Consider the following 19,889-nt stretch of genomic DNA (forward strand, 5'->3'; position numbering starts at 1 on the left):
GTAGCGGGGTCGTAGAGACGAATCCGGAGAGTCCTCTGCGTTTCAGGGACTCGGTGATGCGGCACTTTTAGAGGAACAAGTGGAAAAAAACACGAAGGCGTCGCAATTAAATGACATGAATTGCCAAAGACAAAATTGAAATATTTTATTTTCCAATGCGAATGTGGTAGATCGATTTTCATTGAAATTCATGAGATAATAATTGCAGAGAACATGGTATTTATTATCGACACGTTGGATATAATTATGCGAATAATTAAATATTGTATTAAAGTCTCATGAGCTCGTTGGTGGTGAGACTGGTCTTCAAGATATTTTCAGTAGTTGCTGGCCCATCTGAAAGCATAATTTGTATTAAATTAATTAGACAATAGTCGGAGAATATTGGAAATATTTACTGACCGAACTGATACCAGGGATCGGTATTTCCCGCATCTTTCCTCGCTGAGTTCAGAGCATTCCTCAATGCCAATAGTATGCTGAATGACATGCAGAGTGGTGGCTCGCCAATAGCTTCAAAATACGAATATAAAGAATTATATCCTTCAACAAGAAAAAAATTCCTGCTGTTCCCACTCTACGTACCTTTCGACCGCAGCACTCCCACTGGATTCGGTGATTTTTTCCTGAATGCCACTCGGAAGTCTACTGGGATGTCCTTGGCACCCGGTGGTTTATAATTCTTCAAGGACGAGAGCAAAGTTATCATTGAAATATAATCACGTATGATTACCTGATGATGACACATACCCACGTCCGATTGTTAACCAGAACTCCACTCTTGGGATCGTAAATGAGGTCCTCGGAGGTCCAGTAACCAATTCCCATCACAAAAGCTCCCTCTACCTGCCCCCTATCGATCTCAGGATTCATACTTATGCCAACATCCTCGAGAAGATCGACCCGTCGAATAATATGCTGTCCTGTTAGCATGTCGACCTCCACTTCACTGACCGTTACCGCGTATATTGGATAGCCCTTCGATGAATCAGCTGGTAGCCTGTCCATAAAAATACGTGAAACTGGTGTAAAATTAAAGTACTCGGTATTTGATAGAAAATGACACCCACATGGCTTGAACGCAGAGATTAACGTTTGCTTGGAAGGCAGCGAAAACCAACTCTGTCCACGTGGGGTTTGTCAGTGTATTTTTGATGGGTTCTAGACGTTTCAGAAGCTCCGTGCAAGCAGTTATCGTGGCCTAAAATCAAAAATGACGATTACAGTTTTCCTAAAGCCCTTGACAATCCGTGAAGATGTCAAGGAGGTCATTTCCTCGGAAAATCTCCCTTTATTTCTACTAATCCACCATCCCCAGGTCAATTTCTTGTTCAATAATTACGTTTGCGGCAGATTCAGTTGTGATACTGCCCCCGGAGACTGTATTATTCGGCGCAGCAAGATTATTCGTGGGCTTAACACTGATCATATCGAGATCGATTCCCAGGGTGTAAGCAGCAACCTGTGCCACCTTGGTATTGATGCCCTGGCCAACCTCAATGCCTCCATGAAGAACAGCCACTGTTCCGTCCCTTGGGTACACTGATATCAAGGCATTCCACTGACCTCCCACCTCAAGGGGATACTTCATGGGCATCAAACTTATACCTCTCTTCTTCCACCTGTTTTCCTGGAAAATCAAACATCTCTTCGTCATTCCTGTCTGTCAATGATCTGAACAGAGTGGAGAATATTGTCGTACTTTATTGAACATTCTGACAGCCTCCACTCTCGCAGTGTAGTCCGACGTCTGCTTTATGTCGTCAATCATCTGGCTCAGTGGCACCTTATCCGTTGCATTCATGTTCTTGAGACGCACGTCAACTGGATCTTTACCCAGTACCTGCGCTATGTTCTCCAGCATATTCTCTCCCATTGCCACACCCTCAGTGGAGCCTGAATAAATTTTGATACGAAAAAGTTTATTTGGATATCCGTGTAATTAATCCCTGGGGATCGTTCCCACGATTTGCAACTCACCTGGTGCTCTCGCGTACGTATTGGATGGAACATCAGTGTGAACTTCATTTCCCACGGAAGCCCACGTGGTCTTGTCATAGCAGGAATACGAGTGCATGACTGCTTGTGCTGCAATGGGATCGTTGAATGAACTGCCGGCATTGTGCCAACTTTGCTGCTTCAAGTACTGAATCACCCCGTCAGCATCGACACCTATCTCGTAGTCATGCTTGACTGGAAATCGTTTGCCTATTATCGTCATGTTACTCTCGATTGTCATGATCAAACGAGCTGGACGATTTAGCACGTGCGCTGCCACAGCACATCCACAGCTGATCCAGGTATTTCGTGACAATTTTGCACCGTACGACCCTCCCAGTCTTCTGACTCTGATGTTGATCCTGAAGGGCAAGTGATAGAGAGATTTCACGTCTTAGAAAACCCAGAAAGAGTTCGCAGGAAAATCCTACAATTTTTTTCTCTGATCTATGGAAAATTGTCAGTCGAAAATTTGACAGCTCACCTGTTATTTGGAATCCCAAGACACGAAGCCATCGAAGTCTGTGCCAGGTCTATAAAGTGAGAGCTTGGGTAGACGTCCATTCCATCCTCTGTTGGGATGCAAACGCAAGACTGGGGCTCCATCGTGAAGTGATACTGGGGCCCACAATTGAAGGTACCTTTTATCACTTTAGCAACTGGATTAGTTCCTGTTGAAATGAATAAAAAATGATGACATCCGAGGGGAAATACTTCCGCATAAGAAGATCATCGTTTATGTGTAAAGGACTGTGATAAACACCTTGTCTGTCAGCAGGGAAATTCGCCATCTCCTTGACTCTATTTTTGTCCCCAGAATCGATAGCGTCTTGATTCGTTATTATGGGCTTCTCCTTCGCAATATCAGAATAAGTAACTTTCACTTTCTTCACGGCCTCGTTGGCAATTGCCTGAGTTTCCGCGCAAATTAGGCCAATCGGTTGGCCGGCAAACTCAACAACACCATCAGCAAAGAGCTGTGAATAGATAAATTGTACTTATAAATTAAATCTCAAGTAAAAAGGGCGTTGAACCTGAAGATGATGGTGACCTTTTCATCATTGAAGTTCATTGGGTCTTGGTTCGCCGAGTCAATAGCAAGATTTTTTCCTGGCACATCCTTGGCCGATAGGAAGGCAACAACCCCCTTCATCGCCTGTTGACGAGATGATAAGGGAGAATAGTATTGCGAAAGGGTTGATATTCCTTAATTGCAAAATAATGACAATTACCAGAGCTTCAGAGGCATCGATGTTCGTTATTTTTCCACTGGAGAAGATAGTGTGTACAAAAGCGCAGGAAACCTCCCGTGGCTGGGGTGGTATGTCATTGACGTACTCTGCCTCGCCAGACGTCTGATAGATCGACTCAGTCTTGGGGAGGGGTTTATTATACGGCCAGAGTGACTTGTCCGTTTCATAATCAACCCTCCCAGACGAGAGATCACGCTCCAGTATCGTCCCACCACTGCGTAACTTTTCGTCCACGACTTCTGGTTTTATACTCAGGACGAACTACAACAGCAACAAAGCCTCCCAATGATTTCACCACCTCGCGACCATTCTCGAAAGCGAAACATTCTCGAGACGATAAAACTGGAGCGACTGGAGATCATGAACCTTCGCACACCATTGAAATCAGTCAGAGAATATTTTTTACCTTGTAGAGCAATCCCAGGGCTAGATTTTTCCTGAACTCTGGAGAATAATCCGGCAGGACCTGGTCGGGGTTCAACTCTGAGGCCAGTGTTACCAGGGCCTGCTTGAGGACGCCTTTGTCTAATATGCATTTTCCAGTTAGGTACTTCTCGGTGGCAGTGGCGTGAAGCTGGTGAACGAATCAGTGAATGATTCATTATTTTATTAATTCGCGATCACTCAGGAGAAAGTCTAGTTCGAAATGAATGGATAGTCTCAAGAGTCTCTTACGAAATCAGGTCTGATCCCACCGAAGATGATGTTCGGTTGTCCTTGGACGGACCCAGAAGCATCAAGGTTGACAAGGAACCCAGCGTTCACGTAGGCATGTGCATTTTGCGCTCTTGGCAATATCTGTGAATCGAAATTTTTTTTATTCCCGCCTCGAACACATTGACATTGATGTGCTTATCCCCTCTTATAATGGAGATTCATGGACCTGATAATTCGTTAATTACCTTGTAAGATCGATAAACATATTCGGGTTTCAGTGCCGGTAGCATAACGCTGTATACGATCTTATGTGTCATATCCATCTTCAGAAACTCGATGAAATTAATCTCCTGCTTTTGTCCGGGTGACGAAACTGCGTGTGAAAAAATCCCACATTAAAAGGAAGTCGGTTATGGCCGTTGTGAGTAATTTCAAAACAATGACACTGATGAGGACGTTAGCTAAGGAAAGGAAAAGTCCGTGGAAGACTGGAAAAGGCGTTACGTATGTGTATTTTGGCTCCAGCAGTCTCCAGTATGAGGAACAGGTCCGAGGGGAATTCGTTGTGCTGGTGCTTTATCATGAGGTTCCCCGCCAATGTGCCAATCTGCAACACCAAGATAAGTCCTTTCTCATGGGAGAGAGGAGGGAAATGCTCATGCGATGGTGACACTTACATTGCGTACTGGTACACTAGCGATCAGGTCCACATGATCGGCCATTTGCCGAAGGTGATTGAAACCGGTGTCGCTGGAGTATTTGATGAAGCTGTTCTTGATGACCGTCAGAGAGACGTTTCCACCCAGGATCAGGTTGTCCGCTGTCTTCTCGACTCTGCGGAGATCGCTGATGTCGTTGAGGTCGATGTATAGCTGGGGCTTTTCCAGTCGATAGACACCTGAAGAAATGGTAAGTTTGTTGCTGTCTGATGATTTTACTGAGAGATTGTCAATGACTTACCGTGTGCTGTGTTACCGCCATTGAGAACGTAACTGGCATTTGGATTGCCAGTGAATACTTCGAATAGACTGACAATGTCGAGTACCTTTTGAAATTTAACATCTCCGAAATCCATGCGGACTTCCTCCAATATTGTGGGTTCCTCCGAGGGCTTGCAGTCGCCTTTGCAGGGCTTGCCCGACTTCGGACATTTTTTTAATTCGTATAACTCCTGAGAACACGAGTTTTTAATTAATCCCTGGGCAGTTCTATTCAGCGCTCGTTGTATTTGATAGAAAAATTCGATAGGGACTCATCATCTACCTCGATGTCGTGAATCTTTTGCACCATAGCGGGATCTGCGTCATTCCCTAGGCCTTTGAACGCTTCCAGAATGGGACGGTAACCGGTGCAACGACAAATGTTGCTACCAAATGAATTTTCAATCTCTTTCATCGACATCTCTCTACCCTGTATCAAACTGCAGTACACACAGCCCATGAATACGGATTCATTTTGACTAAACACGCTTCTAAACATACCTATACATATTCATGACCATTCCCGGAGAACAGTAGCCGCACTGGGAACCGTTCATCTCAGCAAGTGTTGCCTGAATCTTGTGGTAACCCACTTTTCTGTTCCCTATGCCCTCGATTGTCTTGATTTTCCATCTTGTCGGGATAAAGAATACAATTAACTCGACTCAATTACGATCCCAAATTTTTTTATCAATTAAAATGGGTTTCATTATGAATATCCCATCTTCCAAGTTGTCTTCCATGGAACAATTTCCATTTACGTTTAATATTCTGACCTAAACATCTGTTACGAGGATATTAAAAAAACATTTGAAGGTATTTTGCAGCGTAAACCAATTTCCTCGCCTATTCCGCTTCAGCAATTCTATTCAAGTTCACGAAGGAAAACCGGACTTCAGTAAAATACGTAAATAGTGCAGTTTTCATAATTTCCTACCGGTGGAACACGCAGTCCCATTGGGCGATAATTTCCCTGTTGATAACATTCTTACCCGTTGCAAATGAGGACTGGAACAAGGCATGAATTAATTGCAATGGTTTCCCCATGAATTTCCGCGGCCACGATGCACGTACCACACCCGCCCTCGAGGCACATGTACTTCGTGCCCCGTAGGAGGGCATGATCCCTGATGAAGACGTTCAGCGAAGTGTCTGGTCGCACGTCGTGACTGACTGAGAGCAGAAATTTTTCGAATTTCAGTCACTGGATTTTCGCAGATAAAATCAGAATTTTGCAGAAAAAATTTGCAGAGAAAAAATAGAAATAGTAGTGGTTTTAATTTTCAATCCAGCAATACGTGGAGATTATTCATTGAATATAGCTTTCAGAGGATAATCCTATCGTTCATTAGCACTTTTTTCTCTCACAAGACCAATCACTAAGTCTCGAGTAATTGCAATCAACGCAGAGATAGTCATATAATTTTTTTCTCATTTATATCGAAGTCACTGCAATGCTTATCGATTTTTTAATGTATGCTCGATACTTACCGATGTAAACATTATCGTTTATCGTAAGTTCTACGGTGTCTCTGGGAGTTCCTCTGAATGAAAAAAAAAAAAATTTTTTTTAACGACTGTTTGCATTATTTCAAAATAATTAACTGCTAATTTTTTCGAACGAAACTAATTGTTTGTATTTGGAATACAGTTCAAACATGTTTACCAGTTATGAATAATTGTCAGCGAGTTAATTTTGCGATAACACCCAGTAATTAAATATAGAAAGAACTACGATAGAATTTTTCACGAAATAATTTCACGCGTAAAACGAGAAGTAAAAAAGTTTCTGAAACTTTCACTCATGAGCAACAGCTGCAACGCTGACTAGACATCGACGTAATCATAAATAATAAATTGAGCTGAACAAAAATGATAGAATCAGGAGATCGAAGATAATTCCCCAAAATAATGAACCCTCTCCAGACAAAATTATTTTGTCAATAGGCAACTGCCCCTATTAGTTCATTACCCAATATTTTATTATTTTTCCCCTTCAATTATCAAACAATTGACTTACCCCACAAAAGTATAGGACCCCTGACCCATATTTATCCCTCTCGGAGTTGGAAAGCTCTAGTGCTGTTTACGACGTAGTGTTTCGAGGTGGAATAAACCAATTGGTGCGATCACATTCGTTGAGCACGATTAACTGACAAGATACTCAGTAGTTGCTATCGACTTAGTTGGAAGACCAGAATGAAGTAAAAGTATTTATCTACCAGCCTTGCCCCTTCCACTGCTGCACTCGCAGATGACGAGTTGTCGGTGGAATTGGTAAGTGCAGACTATATATCACATACGATTGAGTTTACGGAAAAGTTTTGCGAATTTTCATTGAAATTCTTCGTCCTTTTACGGAAACTGGAGCTCCAGAAAAAATTATATAAAAAATGATATTCTATGTTAGAAATAATGCGACTGGTCGGCTGCGACAACTGCGTATTTTATTTAATCAACAACGTCATTGTTTTTATTCTAAATCTATATAAAGAGAGTGATTGGGTTTTAGGATTATTATTTTCTTAAACTGCAATTATTTTTGGTGTGCGAAGGCGTGTCCACTACAGTACCATTAGGTCTTTGTTCGTAAGACTTGTCAGGAGTATCTTTTCGGCGGTGGCAGGTCCATCTGGGAGGGGAAGATTTATTTGTTTAAATATAATAAAGTGTTTGCGTGAAAGAAGAAAAAAATAACTGACCGAATTGATACCACGAGGAGTCACCGGTAGCGTCCTTTCGAGCTGAATTTAGCGCGTGTTTTATAGCCAACAGGACAGAGTAGCTCAGGCAAAGAGGAGGTTCACCAACAGCTTTGAAAGATAAAGACAAAAAAATTTGAACCGGAGAATTCTAGGGGGTTCTTCCGCAGGTTTAAGGGATTCCCTTCAGAATTACCCTTTCATCAGTTAAATAAAATTATATTCAGCTGTTCTGAGTTGACTCCACTCACCTTTCGATCCCAGGACGCCAACTGGATTTTTCGTGGTCCTCAGTGTGATCCGGAAGTCAACGGGGATGTCTTTGGCACCTGGTGGTTTGTAGTTCTAAATTCAAGAGAAAATATTTCTACAAAACGATTTCAAGATACGCATTTTAATGGAACACGACCGACGAGGAAATAATGTCAATAAATATTGGAAAAATATTTTGTTATTTGCATTTTCCTACCCAGGTTCGATTGTTAACGAGCTGTCCAGTAGTAGGATCATAAATGACATCCTCGGAGGTCCAATAACCCAGCCCCATGACCATTGCACCCTCCACTTGTCCTCTATCAATCTCGGGGTTCATGCTGACACCCACATCCTCAAGAAGATCAACTCGCCGGATCAGATGTTGTCCGGTCAACACATCTACTTCTACTTCGGTGACTGTTACCCCGTAGATGGGGTAGGCTCTCGAGGTATCCTCGAATACCCTGGCCATTCACATTCATTAAGACTTAATTGGACTGACAATGGCAGTCATCAGGGAAGAGGCAATTTAGTGATAGAGTTGACGCGATTAACACGATTGATAAATCGTCTTAACGAAGTCATTTCGATTAATTGTTCATCAGGAAACGAGATATTGACTCACATATTTTGAACGCAGAGATTAACATTCTGCGCATACGCAGTCCCGACCAATTCCAGCCACGTGGGATTCCCCAGTTCTTTTTTTATCGGCTCGAAACGTGTGAGCAGCTCTTTGCAAGCTGATATCGCTACCTGATCAGGCCAAATCATGAAAATTAAGCCAGGAAAGCTCATAACAAATTGTCAACGATTTTTAGAGCTCATTATTTAATTTGTAATTAACAAACTCACGTTAACTACACACTCGGTGGCTATAGATCCCCCAGTAACGAAATTATTGGGTGCCACGAAATTATTCGTCGGCTTCACGTTCACCATATCGATATCAATCCCCAGGGTGTGTGCTACAGCCTGGACTACCTGCAGGAGCCCATCACATAAATAATTCCACGTCTTGACAACACGAATGACAATCAGAAAAGTTACAGACCTTCGTGTGGATTCCCTGACCGCACTCGACTCCTCCGTGAGAAATAGCAACTGTACCATCCACTGGATAAACTGATATGAGGACGTTCCACTGGCCATATGTAGCAACTGGATACATCAGAGGCATCAGACTGATGCCTCTCTTCTTCCAGCGGTTTTCCTGTGAAATCAGGGTCACAGGGAGTCTTCGTGTATTGCTCTTGTGTTTATGACAATTTTTCCAGAATTTATACATTTTTTTCTGGATAAAAAATGTTTTTAATAGAATTTTGTTAATATCGTCGTTGGGGTACCTTATTGAAGAGATTGATGGCTTCGTTCCGGGTGTCGTAGTCCGATGTGGCTTTCATATCAGCTATCATTTTAGTTAACTCGTCTTTATGCTGGACCGCGATATTATTCAGACGGACTTCCAGAGGATTTTTCCCCAGGGCGTGAGCAATGTGCTCCATTATATTCTCCGTCATTGCGACACCTTCAGTGGAACCTAGTAAAGTTCATAATCCAACATAATGATTGAACTTACCCTGATCGCTCCTGTTTATCTCTCACTGTGTTGAATAATGTAAAAAGAAGCTGGGGAATCCCCGTGATATAAATTTTTGTTGAATACAAACCTGGTGCCCTCACAAAAGTGTTCCCTGGAATATCAGTACGAACTTCGTAACCCAGAGTGTTCCAAGTGGTTTTATCGTAGCAAGAATTGCAGTGACTAAAGGTCACGGCTGCGATCATATCAGTGAAATGAACCCCCACATTGTGATACGTCTTCTGATCCAAGTACTGGATGACCCCATCAGCATCAACTTCAACCTCATAGTCGTGCTTCACTGGAAACCGCTTTCCAATGGTCATCATGTTGCTCTCGATGGTCATGATGAACCTCGCTGGACGATTCAAGACATACGCAGCAACAGCACATGCGCAGCTGATGAAGGTGCTCTGGAGCAGCTTTGCGCCGTAGGATCCCCCCAGTCGTCGGACACTTATGTTGATCCTGGAGGGGAACCAGACACAACAAGTGGAGAAAGTTAAGAAGCCCTGCATTCGGAAAATAATTCGGAATCTCGTCAATTCACCTGTTGTTGGAGATGCCCAGACAGGAAGCTATCGAGGCATGCGTGAGGTCGACGTATTGTGTGGCTGGATAAACGTCCATTCCATCTTCTGTTGGGATGCAGACACAGGACTGGGGCTCCATCGTGAAGTGGTACTGGCTTCCACAGTTGAACGTGCCTTTTATCACTTGCTGGACTGGATTGTCACCTGATCAGAGACAACACGATTCAAATTAATGATCCAGTGTCTGCCCATCTCCAGGCAGTCTCGTAATGCCTAGAAAATATTAATAATTGTCCAGATCCATGGATCCTTTTGGAGAACCTTTTTTAGCTGCTGGAGCATTGATGCATTCTTTAATCCTCTCTTTATCACTGCAGGCGATCGCATCCTGATTAGTTATCACCGGTTTCTCGTTCGGTATCTCTTTGTAGTGAACGACGACCGTCTGAGCTGCTTCGTGGGCGAGGAGTTGGGTGTCCGCGCAGATCATGCCAATCGGCTGACCGGCATAAGTAACAACGTCTTCAGCGAATAGCTAGAGAATCCAACATGAACTTCAATGGATTCCATTCCCTTAAAAATTGAACTGAAGAAATGAAAAATTTCAGATCGTGTTTACCAATTCATCACATGCCCCGAAGAGCTTTTTATTCGCTGTATCGATGCAGAGGTTCTTCCCGGGTACATCCTTGGCCCCTAGAAAAGCCGTCACCCCCTTCATCTCCTGTCGGGGGTAGTAAAAAGCATCAGAATGGCCAAATTAAATCTAGAAGATCTATTTTTAAGGATAGGAAAGAAAAATTGTTACTAGTGCTTCGGTGGCGTCGATGCTGGTGATCCTGCCACTGTGAATTTTACTCAGAACGAAAGCGCAGAAGACTTCGTGGGGTTGGGGTGGAATATCGTTGATGTACTGCGCTTCTCCGGATGTCTGATAGATCGAATCAACTTTGGGGAGTGGTTTATTATATGGCCAGATATTTTTGTCTGTTTCGTAATCACATTTTCCGGATGAGAGTTCACGGTCCAGAGGTGTTCCTCCGCTGCGGAGTTTTTCGTCCAAATCTTCGGGTTTCAGGCTCAGGACAAACTGCCCCGTTAGTTAAATATATATCATCAATTAATTAATTCTAGAGGGATCAGGTAATTAATTTATCACTTGCAATCAGTCACTGACTCTGTAAAATAATCCTTGCGCAAGAGTTTTCCTGAACTCCGGGGAATAATCCGGTAGAATGTGATCGGGAAGGACTTCCGATGTGAGGATTTCCATCGATTGCTTGAAAACGTCTTTATCCAACAGGGATTTACCATTCAGGAAGTCCTCGGTGGCTTTGGCATGCAACTGCGTATGATAAATAATTAATACTCTAGCTGGATTCAAGGATTTTGAAATTGTCATAGACGTGGACTTACAAAGTCTGGTCTTATCCCACCGAAAAGTATGTTGGGCTTCTCCAGGACCTTTCCACCTGCGTCTAACTTAAAAAGAAACCCACTGTTCACGTAGGCATGGGCATTCTGGGCCCTGGGCATTACCTACAAATTCGATGGAGAATGAAATTGTCGAGTTCACGATCTCTACCTTATTGAGGTACCTTATAAGATCGAAAAATGTGATCAGGGGTCAGGGCTGGAAGCACCAGGCTGTATATGATTTTGTGATTCATGTCCAGGGTCAGGAAGTCCATGAAGTTAACAACAATCTTCTGACCCGGGGATTCAACTGCGAGAATAAATTCGTAGGATACAACTGTTGAAAAAATTCTGTGCAAACGATTTTTTTGTGGGTTGAAGACCCAAAAATTCAGGAGTAACACATCATAATGGGAATGTGAGTGAGATTGATGGGGAAAAATTGAAATTGTTACGTATGTGTATTTCAGCCCCGGCGGTTTCCAGCATCAGAAAAAGATCGGAGGGAAATTCGTGGTGTTTGTGCTTTATCATGAGATTTCCAGCCACCGTTCCTATCTGAAAATCATCATGGAAGTTCAAAAGTCCAGCATAAAGATATAAAACATATTAAGCTCCCAAGAAGGTCACAGTGGCTTTGTTAACATCCACTCGTTCATATTTCTTATATAACAATAAATATGTTGTAATGCTAGTGTCGTTGCTACATCAAAGAAGCCATTGATATTGAAGTTGCGCTAAATTATTAGTTGTCAATAGTACGGGATGAAGTCTGAATACAAGTATTCAACCCAGAAAATAAAAGTTATGTAACGCGACTGCCTCAACTCTTCATGTAAATTTTATAATCTAGAGAAGACAAATCATTCGTTTTCTTGGGGATTTATCGTGTGAAAAATTATTTTTCAATGCTCACATTGCGTACGGCCACACTGGCAATGAGGTCCACGTGATTAGCCAGTTGCCGGAGGTGGTGGAAGCCGGGATCCTCGCAGAATTGGATCAAAGTATTTTTCAGGGTCGAGAGGGTGACATTGCCACCTAAAATCAGGCTGTCCGCTGTCTTCTCTACTCGTCGCAGGTCACCAACGTCGTTCAGGTCGATGTAGATGTCCGGTTTCTGCAGCCGATAAACCCCTGCGAGTCAGTAATTCTTAAGAAATACCTGGACAAACTCTCTATCGACTAGAAACTACAGGAGATGAACCGATCCCTCACCATGAGCTGTATTACCACCATTGAGAACATACGTTGCGTCTGGATTGCTAGCAAAGACCGCAAATAAATTTTCCAAGTCGAGGACTTTTTGAAATTTCACGTTCCCAAATTCCATACGAATTTCCTGGACAGCCATCAATACCTCGGGTTCATCCTCAATGCGCTCGCAGGGCTGCCCCGACCTGGGGCATTTTTTCAAGCTGTACAGGTCCTTGAAGAAGAGAGTTCTCTTTATTTTCCATTTCAGCAGTTGGAATAGTCCTTTGGGAAGGAAAAAGTCCAATTCTCCTGATCATACCTCAATGTCCTGGACCTTCTGGGCCATTTGAGGCTCAGCATCGCTCGCGAGACTCCTGAAAGCCTCCAGAATAGGTCGATAACCAGTGCAGCGACAGATGTTGCTGCCAAAGGAGTTCTCGATCTCCTTCATCGTATTCTTCTTGCTCTCCATCAAACTGTTAAATGTGGGCATGTATTCTAGGGTACATAGGGCCTCTTCATTAGCTAAACGAACCTGTACATGTTCATGACCATCCCAGCTGAACAGTAGCCGCACTGGGAGCCGTTCATTCCTGCCAGGGTCGCCTGAGCCTTGTGATACCCCATTTTCTTACTCCCTATCCCTTCGATGGTTTTTATTTTCCACCTAATTAATAATAAGATCGAGTAAAATGGTGATTGGGGGGTTGTACACTGAGAAAAAAAACTGGGAGTCACTCCTCGAATGGGATATCCTCACCCATTGCAAATGAGGACCGGGACAAGACACGAATTGACTGCCAACGCCTCCCCATGAATTTCCGCTGCCACAATGCAAACACCGCAGCCACCCTCGTGGCACATGGCCTTGGTACCTCGCAGAAGTGCATGATCCCTTATGAAAACGTTCAGCGATGTCTCCGGACGGATTTCGTCGGTAACTGGGGAATTGAAATGCGAAACGAAGGAGAGAAAATCGTCAGCAAAAGGAATATCTTCAGGAAAAATGTCAGCTGGTGGAAGGGAAAATTTCCAAACGCGGGTTTACAATGGTAACGTGACGCAGTGAATTCTCAACAAGACACATGGACAATTATGGTTTTTTTACGTGATTACTGGCCTCCTGGCACAATAGTCAATTCCAAGTATGTTTAGTTGGCGTCTCGTTAACTCGGGAAATTGCATATAATTTTCGGGTTCCAGGCGAGTGAGGATGCGCCAACAGAAGTGATTGTTATTGCCTTTTTATTGGGATTATTCAATGTCTTGTGGACTAGTTAATTTAATTGTTTTTATTTCTCATATCAAAGAATTTTAATTGAATAATTTATCCCAGTCTACGAGGTCTTTTTTGGTACTTACTGGTGTAGAGAACTCCGTTGATCGTGAATTGTAAGGTATCCTTGGGGGTTCCTCTGAGAGAACGAAGAGCAGAAGGTAAAACGTGGACTATCTCCTCCAGGTAATCGATCTCAGAAGTGGAAAAATGTAATAAAAACGTCGCAAATTCGCTGGTCAGGTCCATTGAATCGTCTAATCTCAGATTTTTCTCAGAGGAAACCGACGAATTTGCTTGTTCTATTCCATTTTTCCACAAATACTGATTAAAAATTTATTTATTGATATAAATCTCACGCCACGTGTGTGTATGCGCCCTGACCCATTGCGAAAAAATCCTTCCGAGCTTCAAGGCTTCCAATATCTCCTCTTGGTTGAAGTATTTATCAGAGACGAAACGATTTATAGACTAGGGAACACGAGAACATTGGAAAGTCCTCAGATGCGGGTTCTTATATGTACTCTCTCTCACTCTGCCTTCCCTCTCCCTCACAACAGCTGAATTGTTCGTTAATATCGTACGAGATGCAAATTTTTTTTTATTCTCCACTCAGAATACAATTACAATTTTTCATTCGGTATAATAAATTTTCTTCCCCCACGAAATATAAATAACAATAATAAGTATTATGATTTCTTATGGGCGAACTGAATATTAATTGATTACACTTAATCGGGAACCACAAAGAAGTGACTGAATTATTTTTCCTCGCTTTTAATAAATTATATTTGTTTATGAGTGACGAAGAATGCTAGAAAAATCCTAAATTATAACATTAATCGTAGCACCTCCATGGCGCCAGTAATTTGCTCGAGTTCGCTTTCACTGTTGATGAGTTTCTCAGAATTATTTTTCTGCACTTCACCAGGGACTTTTGTCATGTAGTCGCTTGCCCCAATTGTTTGTTTCAATTTTTGAATTGTTGATACCAGCTGAGCCTCCCTCTTCGTGAGCTTCTCCAGCTCCTTTTCCGGCTCGACCAGCCCCTGAGGAAACGAGAGTGAATTAAATATAAAATTAATTTAAACCGCGGAGGGGGTGGGGAATAAATTATTTACCTTGAGCATCAGATGAACCTGAACTTTATCCGTCACCGTAATGATAGCACATCCTTGGGGTGCCTTTCCATCGAGGATGTTCGAGTAGGCGAGAGTTTCAATCATCAGTTTGTAATCGTCAAAAAGTTTCTGTAGCGTCTCATCGCTGCACTCAATGTAGGCATCGGTTTTAGTTTTATTTGGTAAATTGTACGTTGATCGAGCGGATCTAATGCTCTTTATTACTTTATAAATAAAGTCTACGTCTTTCTCGATGTCTTCGTTCCTCCAGGGGCACTGGAAAGACAACACAAAAAAATCTCTCTCGTAAAATCATTCAAAAAATGTTAACAAATGAACTGCCGGTTTTTTATTACTCAAGAAAATTCAATTACCTCTGAAACGTCTGGATAGGGACTCACGCAGATGCTTGGGTACGTCAATTCGGTCCTGGGTAAACGTTGGTAGAGTTCCTCGGTGATGTAAGGCATGAATGGACTGAGCAATCTCAGCCCCATGTCCAGAATTTTGAAGAGGATTTTCCTCGCGGTGAAGACCTGCTCTGGAGTTCCCGACTGAAACACTGGCTTGAGATATTCCTGGAACAAGACACTCAGTTAAAAAATGAATTATGGTGAAATTAAATCGACTGAAACGACATGTTTAGCCAAACTTATTTACCAGATAGACATCACAGAGATCGTAGAGCCAGAGATTATAGCAAGCAGTGGTGGAGGCGTTGAAGTCGTACTGAGCCAGCCCCTCGTCGCAAGTTTTCACTGCGTGATTAAGTCTCGACAGCATCCAAAGGTCGACCTTTGACTCGTGGCCCGTCAGCTGGGGAATTATTAAAGAATACTAACGATATCCTCAGGTGATCTAATTAATTCTACGAGAAAGCCAGGCGCTAATCACTACGAAAAATTATTTCTGATGAACACACGAACTCAAAAATTTCCTAGAAACTCATGGGAAATTAAACAAGATGTTTAGGACAGTTATTTCTGTGGAAATTCGTTGGCTCAAGGTTAGCACAGCCCACCTGAAATCCCCCAGGAATACTCGAGGAGGATCTCGATGAGCAGCGAGCCATGAACTCCCCATTTTCCGGTCTAAATGAAGTTTTCTCGTTTTGAGTGAAGCTCTTCATGTGCCCCTGCCATCGCTTGAGGTGTGTCCTCCTCCAATCGATGTCAATTTTATCGAGTATTTTAGATATTTTAACGTCTGCTTGCGATGGCGTATAGCCATCGATATATGGGAATTCACCGAGATAATCGTTCAACGAGTCTTGAATGCATTCCTCGGCTAGCAGATTCGAGTACCAATTTTCATCCCCAACTCTTGATCCGGGGACATTTCGCATCTGATGCATTTCGTGGAGATTGTGAATATTTTAAACAATATTTCTTTCAAACGAAAGTACAATAAAAATATTTCATTAGAAAATTGGAAAATTATGGATCAGATAAATTTCACTCATTGAAAATAATTACCTTATTACTGAAACTATATTTGAGATCCCCCAGGTACATGAGCGCGAATTTGGTGGCATTCCAAATTTTATTACAGAAAAATCTGTATCCCTGGACGCGGAGAATATCCAGATTGATGTCCCGTCCTTGCGAGGTATAAGCGCAGAGTGCGAACCTGAGTGCATCAGTTCCACACTCGGGAATCCCCTGAGGATAGTCCTTCTTCTGTCCTTCGAGAGCGTTCTTCAGCTCCTTAGGATCGAGATTAGACGTCAACAGCTGCGCATTGAGATCCTCCAGAGTGATACCCCTGATGACGTCCATGGGATCGATGACGTTCCCAAGGGATTTGCTCATCTTCCTGCCATGGGAATCTCTCACCATAGCGTGGAGATAGACCTTCTTGAAGGGGAGTGAACCTATGAGATGCTGACCCAGGAACACCATCCTCGCGACCCAGAAGAAGAGAATGTCGTGGCCAGTCTCGAGGAGGGTTCCAGGGTAAAAGTACCTCAGTTCATCGGTTTGGTCCGGCCAGCCCATTACCGAAAATGGGAATAATCCGGAGGAGAACCAGGTGTCCAGGACGTCAGGATCCTGTTCGATGCTGATCTCCTTCTCAGACACATTAAACTTCGCGGCAGCCTTCTCTCTAGCGTCGGCTAGGCACCTCGCCGACACCCAAAGATCATCATCAGACACATGCGACGGTCTTGATGATCCAGTGAAGGTCACATAATACATTGGAATCCTGTGGCCCCACCACAGCTGTCTGGAAATGCACCAGTCCCTGATATTCTCCATCCAGTGATACCATGTTTTTGTGTGATGTTCTGGAATGATCTGCAGTTTTCCAGATTTCACCACTTCAATAGCTTCAGCTGCCATGTGACTGCACTTGATGTACCACTGGGGCTTTATCATTGGCTCGACAATGTCCTTAGATCTGCTGCACACTGGCACCACCATTGGATTGTCCTTGATGTCAACGAAGAGGTTTTTAGTGGTGAGAGCTTGTAGAATGGCTTTCCTCGCGTGGAATCTGTAATTTGGGGAGGTTTCAAGTATTCTATCGACTGAAATCATTCTTAATTTAATTAAACATTTATTAACAATCCTATAATTGCTCGATAACAAAATAAAACTCTTCAAATACCTCTTCATCCCAGTAAATTCTCCATAATCTCCAACAATTGTTCCCTCGTCATCAAATATCGTAATAAATGCTAAATCATGACGTTTACCAACTTCGTAATCATTGGGATCATGAGCTGGAGTTATCTTAACAGCTCCTGACCCAAATTCCATGTCCACAAAGTCATCAGCAATCACTGGAATTTTTCTACTACAGAACGGATGCTTCACGAATTTCCCCACAAGATGTTTATATCTTTCATCATTCGGGTGAACTGCGATTGCAGTGTCACCAAGCATTGTTTCGATCCTGGTGGTAGCAACGATGATCCTCTCCTCGGAGGACTCGACCTCGTAAGCAAAATGGACCAGTACTCCGAATTCAACCTTCTCGTTGTAGCCAGGAATTGACAGGAGAGTTCTACCTGTCAACTCGACTTTATCGACTTCGATATCGGAGATGGCGCTCTTTAGGGTGCACGACCAGTTGACGAGTCTATTGCTCCTGTAGATGACTTTTTGTTCGTGAAGGCGAATAAATGCTTCCATCACAGCTCGAGAGTGCTTGGCGTCCATCGTGAAGCAGGCGCGGCTCCAGTCCAAGGAACTTCCCAGTCTTCTCAGTTGGTTGTAAATTCTTTGACCCTTTTCTTTCTTCCACTGCCACACCTGGGGAGGGCAACAGTGAAGTACAATTATTATCAATATTATTGTTGTTATTCGCGTAATTTTTGGAACTAATTTGAGACGTCAATTTGTCATGACCAAAAGTTCACTGCGTAAATTCCTGATGATTGAAAAAATTAGTAATAAAATTAAGGACAGCCAATGGTGAAGGGGTTACACTTGAATAATTCTCATCCTCACTTTTTCGACGAATATTTCTCGCCCCACGTCATGTCGAGTTTTTTGCTCCTCTCGCCAGAGTTTCTTCTCCACCACGACCTGGGTAGCAATGCCCGCGTGATCACATCCTGGATTCCAGAGGGTAGTGCGACCACACATACGATTCCACCTGACGATGGCGTCCTCGACGGCATTTGTGAGGGCGTGGCCGAGGTGGAGAGCACCAGTGACGTTTGGTGGAGGAATGACCATTACGAACTTCCCATGGATATTGAAATCAAATGCACTTTTTCGGTTGTACTCGGGTTTGAAGAAGCCCTCCTTCTCCCACCAGGAGTACCAGGCTGCCTCCACGAATTGAGGGCTGTAGGCGTCCGGCATCGGAATCGACACATCCTTTTTGACGCCTGGAGGCGTTGGGAGATCGTAGACTGCGGATTCCTTGATTTCTTTCTTCTTCTCTGGTTTCTGGGGGAAGAATTTTTTATTTTGAGAGGTTATGGATGAAGCCGGAGAGGTTTCTATGGGGAATAATTGGTAAATGTGAATATATTTTCATGAATTGAAAAATTAGTTTGGAATTTAATTCCGAGAGAAAGAATCCTCGGACGTCACAGACTTCGTTGAAGGACAGTTTGAAGAATTTATTTAGATAAATAAAATGAATTGTCTAATTTACAGAAGCTCATGTATGATTCTGACGCAATCAGTCGAAAAGCAACAAAAATATTCGAAAAATCCATTTTTGATGAACTGACATTGATTAGAATTCGATGTCAGCATGTTTTCTCCAAGAAAAATAATTAATAAAATAAGAAGATGTTTAAACAATAGCTAATCATCAGCCATCGTGTCGGAAAAAAAACATATGGAAATGGCTAGAGCCATGAATTAAGTGTCGAAGGGAATCTCGAAGGAATTCGAATAATTACTTCATTTTTTTCCTTCTGTTTTGCACTGGGTCCTGCGGTGTTCTCTTTCTTGTCCTGTTTCTGTTTGAATTTCTCTAGTTTGGCGAGCTTTTTCGCCTCCTTCTCCAACTGTTTCGCAGTTTTCGGTGGAGCGTCCTGTCCACTGGTCTCATCAATGTTTGTATTTACCATTTTTACAATTTCAGGTACAGGAAAATGTTATTGCAGATGATATCAGCGAAGCTGATGTTTGATTGTTTAATTTATTGTAGAAATTAACCTCACTCAGATTAACGGAATAACACGCGTGACGGCTGAGTTCCGCGTGTCAGCTGAAAAAGGATACACTAGAGTAGTGGTTCCAACCCTTCAGAGCTGGGTCGCCATTTGTATGTAGATAGTCAACAGGTAATTGTTTTTCGAAGAATGAACTAATTCTATCGTTTGTAATAGGTTAGTCCTCGTTTGTACTGTGTTTTAAATGTTTCGTTAGTTTCGCGAAATCGGGGATTACAATAAATATTGGTAATTAGAGGTCGGCCATCTTTAAATCAATTAGATGGTTATCGAACGC

General features: G+C 42.8%; 3 protein-coding genes across 4 annotated transcripts; all 3 read right to left on the minus strand.

Moving 5' to 3' along the window:
* Positions 1-120: 120 nt before the first annotated feature.
* Positions 121-7,075, minus strand: LOC135171020 (xanthine dehydrogenase-like). The gene is made up of 23 exons (XM_064137291.1): positions 6,909-7,075; positions 6,380-6,432; positions 5,881-6,061; positions 5,390-5,521; positions 5,172-5,328; positions 4,869-5,079; positions 4,586-4,806; positions 4,413-4,515; positions 4,154-4,281; positions 3,927-4,049; positions 3,658-3,825; positions 3,231-3,512; positions 3,050-3,154; positions 2,762-2,975; positions 2,483-2,669; positions 1,981-2,360; positions 1,703-1,896; positions 1,343-1,630; positions 1,071-1,201; positions 751-1,000; positions 586-682; positions 403-513; positions 121-336 (listed from the first exon to the last, which is right to left on the minus strand). Exons 1-23 carry the CDS (start codon positions 6,935-6,937, stop codon positions 269-271), a joined length of 3,813 nt encoding a protein of 1,270 aa, XP_063993361.1. The 5' UTR covers positions 6,938-7,075; the 3' UTR covers positions 121-268.
* A 243-nt stretch (positions 7,076-7,318) lies between these two features.
* On the minus strand, positions 7,319-14,365 carry LOC135171021 (uncharacterized). The gene is made up of 24 exons (XM_064137292.1): positions 14,209-14,365; positions 13,936-13,988; positions 13,334-13,514; positions 13,109-13,240; positions 12,893-13,049; positions 12,595-12,805; positions 12,293-12,513; positions 11,832-11,934; positions 11,559-11,686; positions 11,377-11,499; positions 11,138-11,305; positions 10,769-11,050; positions 10,580-10,684; positions 10,282-10,495; positions 9,978-10,164; positions 9,516-9,895; positions 9,192-9,385; positions 8,900-9,058; positions 8,701-8,829; positions 8,471-8,601; positions 8,060-8,309; positions 7,842-7,935; positions 7,591-7,701; positions 7,319-7,520 (listed from the first exon to the last, which is right to left on the minus strand). Exons 1-24 carry the CDS (start codon positions 14,235-14,237, stop codon positions 7,453-7,455), a joined length of 3,810 nt encoding a protein of 1,269 aa, XP_063993362.1. The 5' UTR covers positions 14,238-14,365; the 3' UTR covers positions 7,319-7,452.
* Positions 14,366-14,430: 65 nt separating this feature from the next.
* On the minus strand, positions 14,431-19,876 carry LOC135171022 (valine--tRNA ligase). Of its 2 annotated transcripts, XM_064137293.1 has the most exons (9): positions 19,337-19,876; positions 18,426-18,872; positions 17,581-18,227; positions 16,446-17,466; positions 15,992-16,315; positions 15,631-15,786; positions 15,345-15,548; positions 14,971-15,246; positions 14,431-14,898 (listed from the first exon to the last, which is right to left on the minus strand). In XM_064137293.1, exons 1-9 carry the CDS (start codon positions 19,505-19,507, stop codon positions 14,680-14,682), a joined length of 3,465 nt encoding a protein of 1,154 aa, XP_063993363.1. In that variant the 5' UTR covers positions 19,508-19,876; the 3' UTR covers positions 14,431-14,679. The 2 variants fall into 2 exon arrangements, with proteins under 2 accessions (XP_063993363.1, XP_063993364.1); XM_064137294.1 differs by lacking the exon at positions 15,992-16,315.
* Positions 19,877-19,889: the final 13 nt, after the last annotated feature.

The sequence above is a fragment of the Diachasmimorpha longicaudata genome, chromosome 18 (assembly GCF_034640455.1).
Source record: "Diachasmimorpha longicaudata isolate KC_UGA_2023 chromosome 18, iyDiaLong2, whole genome shotgun sequence".
In the NCBI taxonomy this organism is placed as follows: domain Eukaryota; kingdom Metazoa; phylum Arthropoda; class Insecta; order Hymenoptera; family Braconidae; genus Diachasmimorpha; species Diachasmimorpha longicaudata.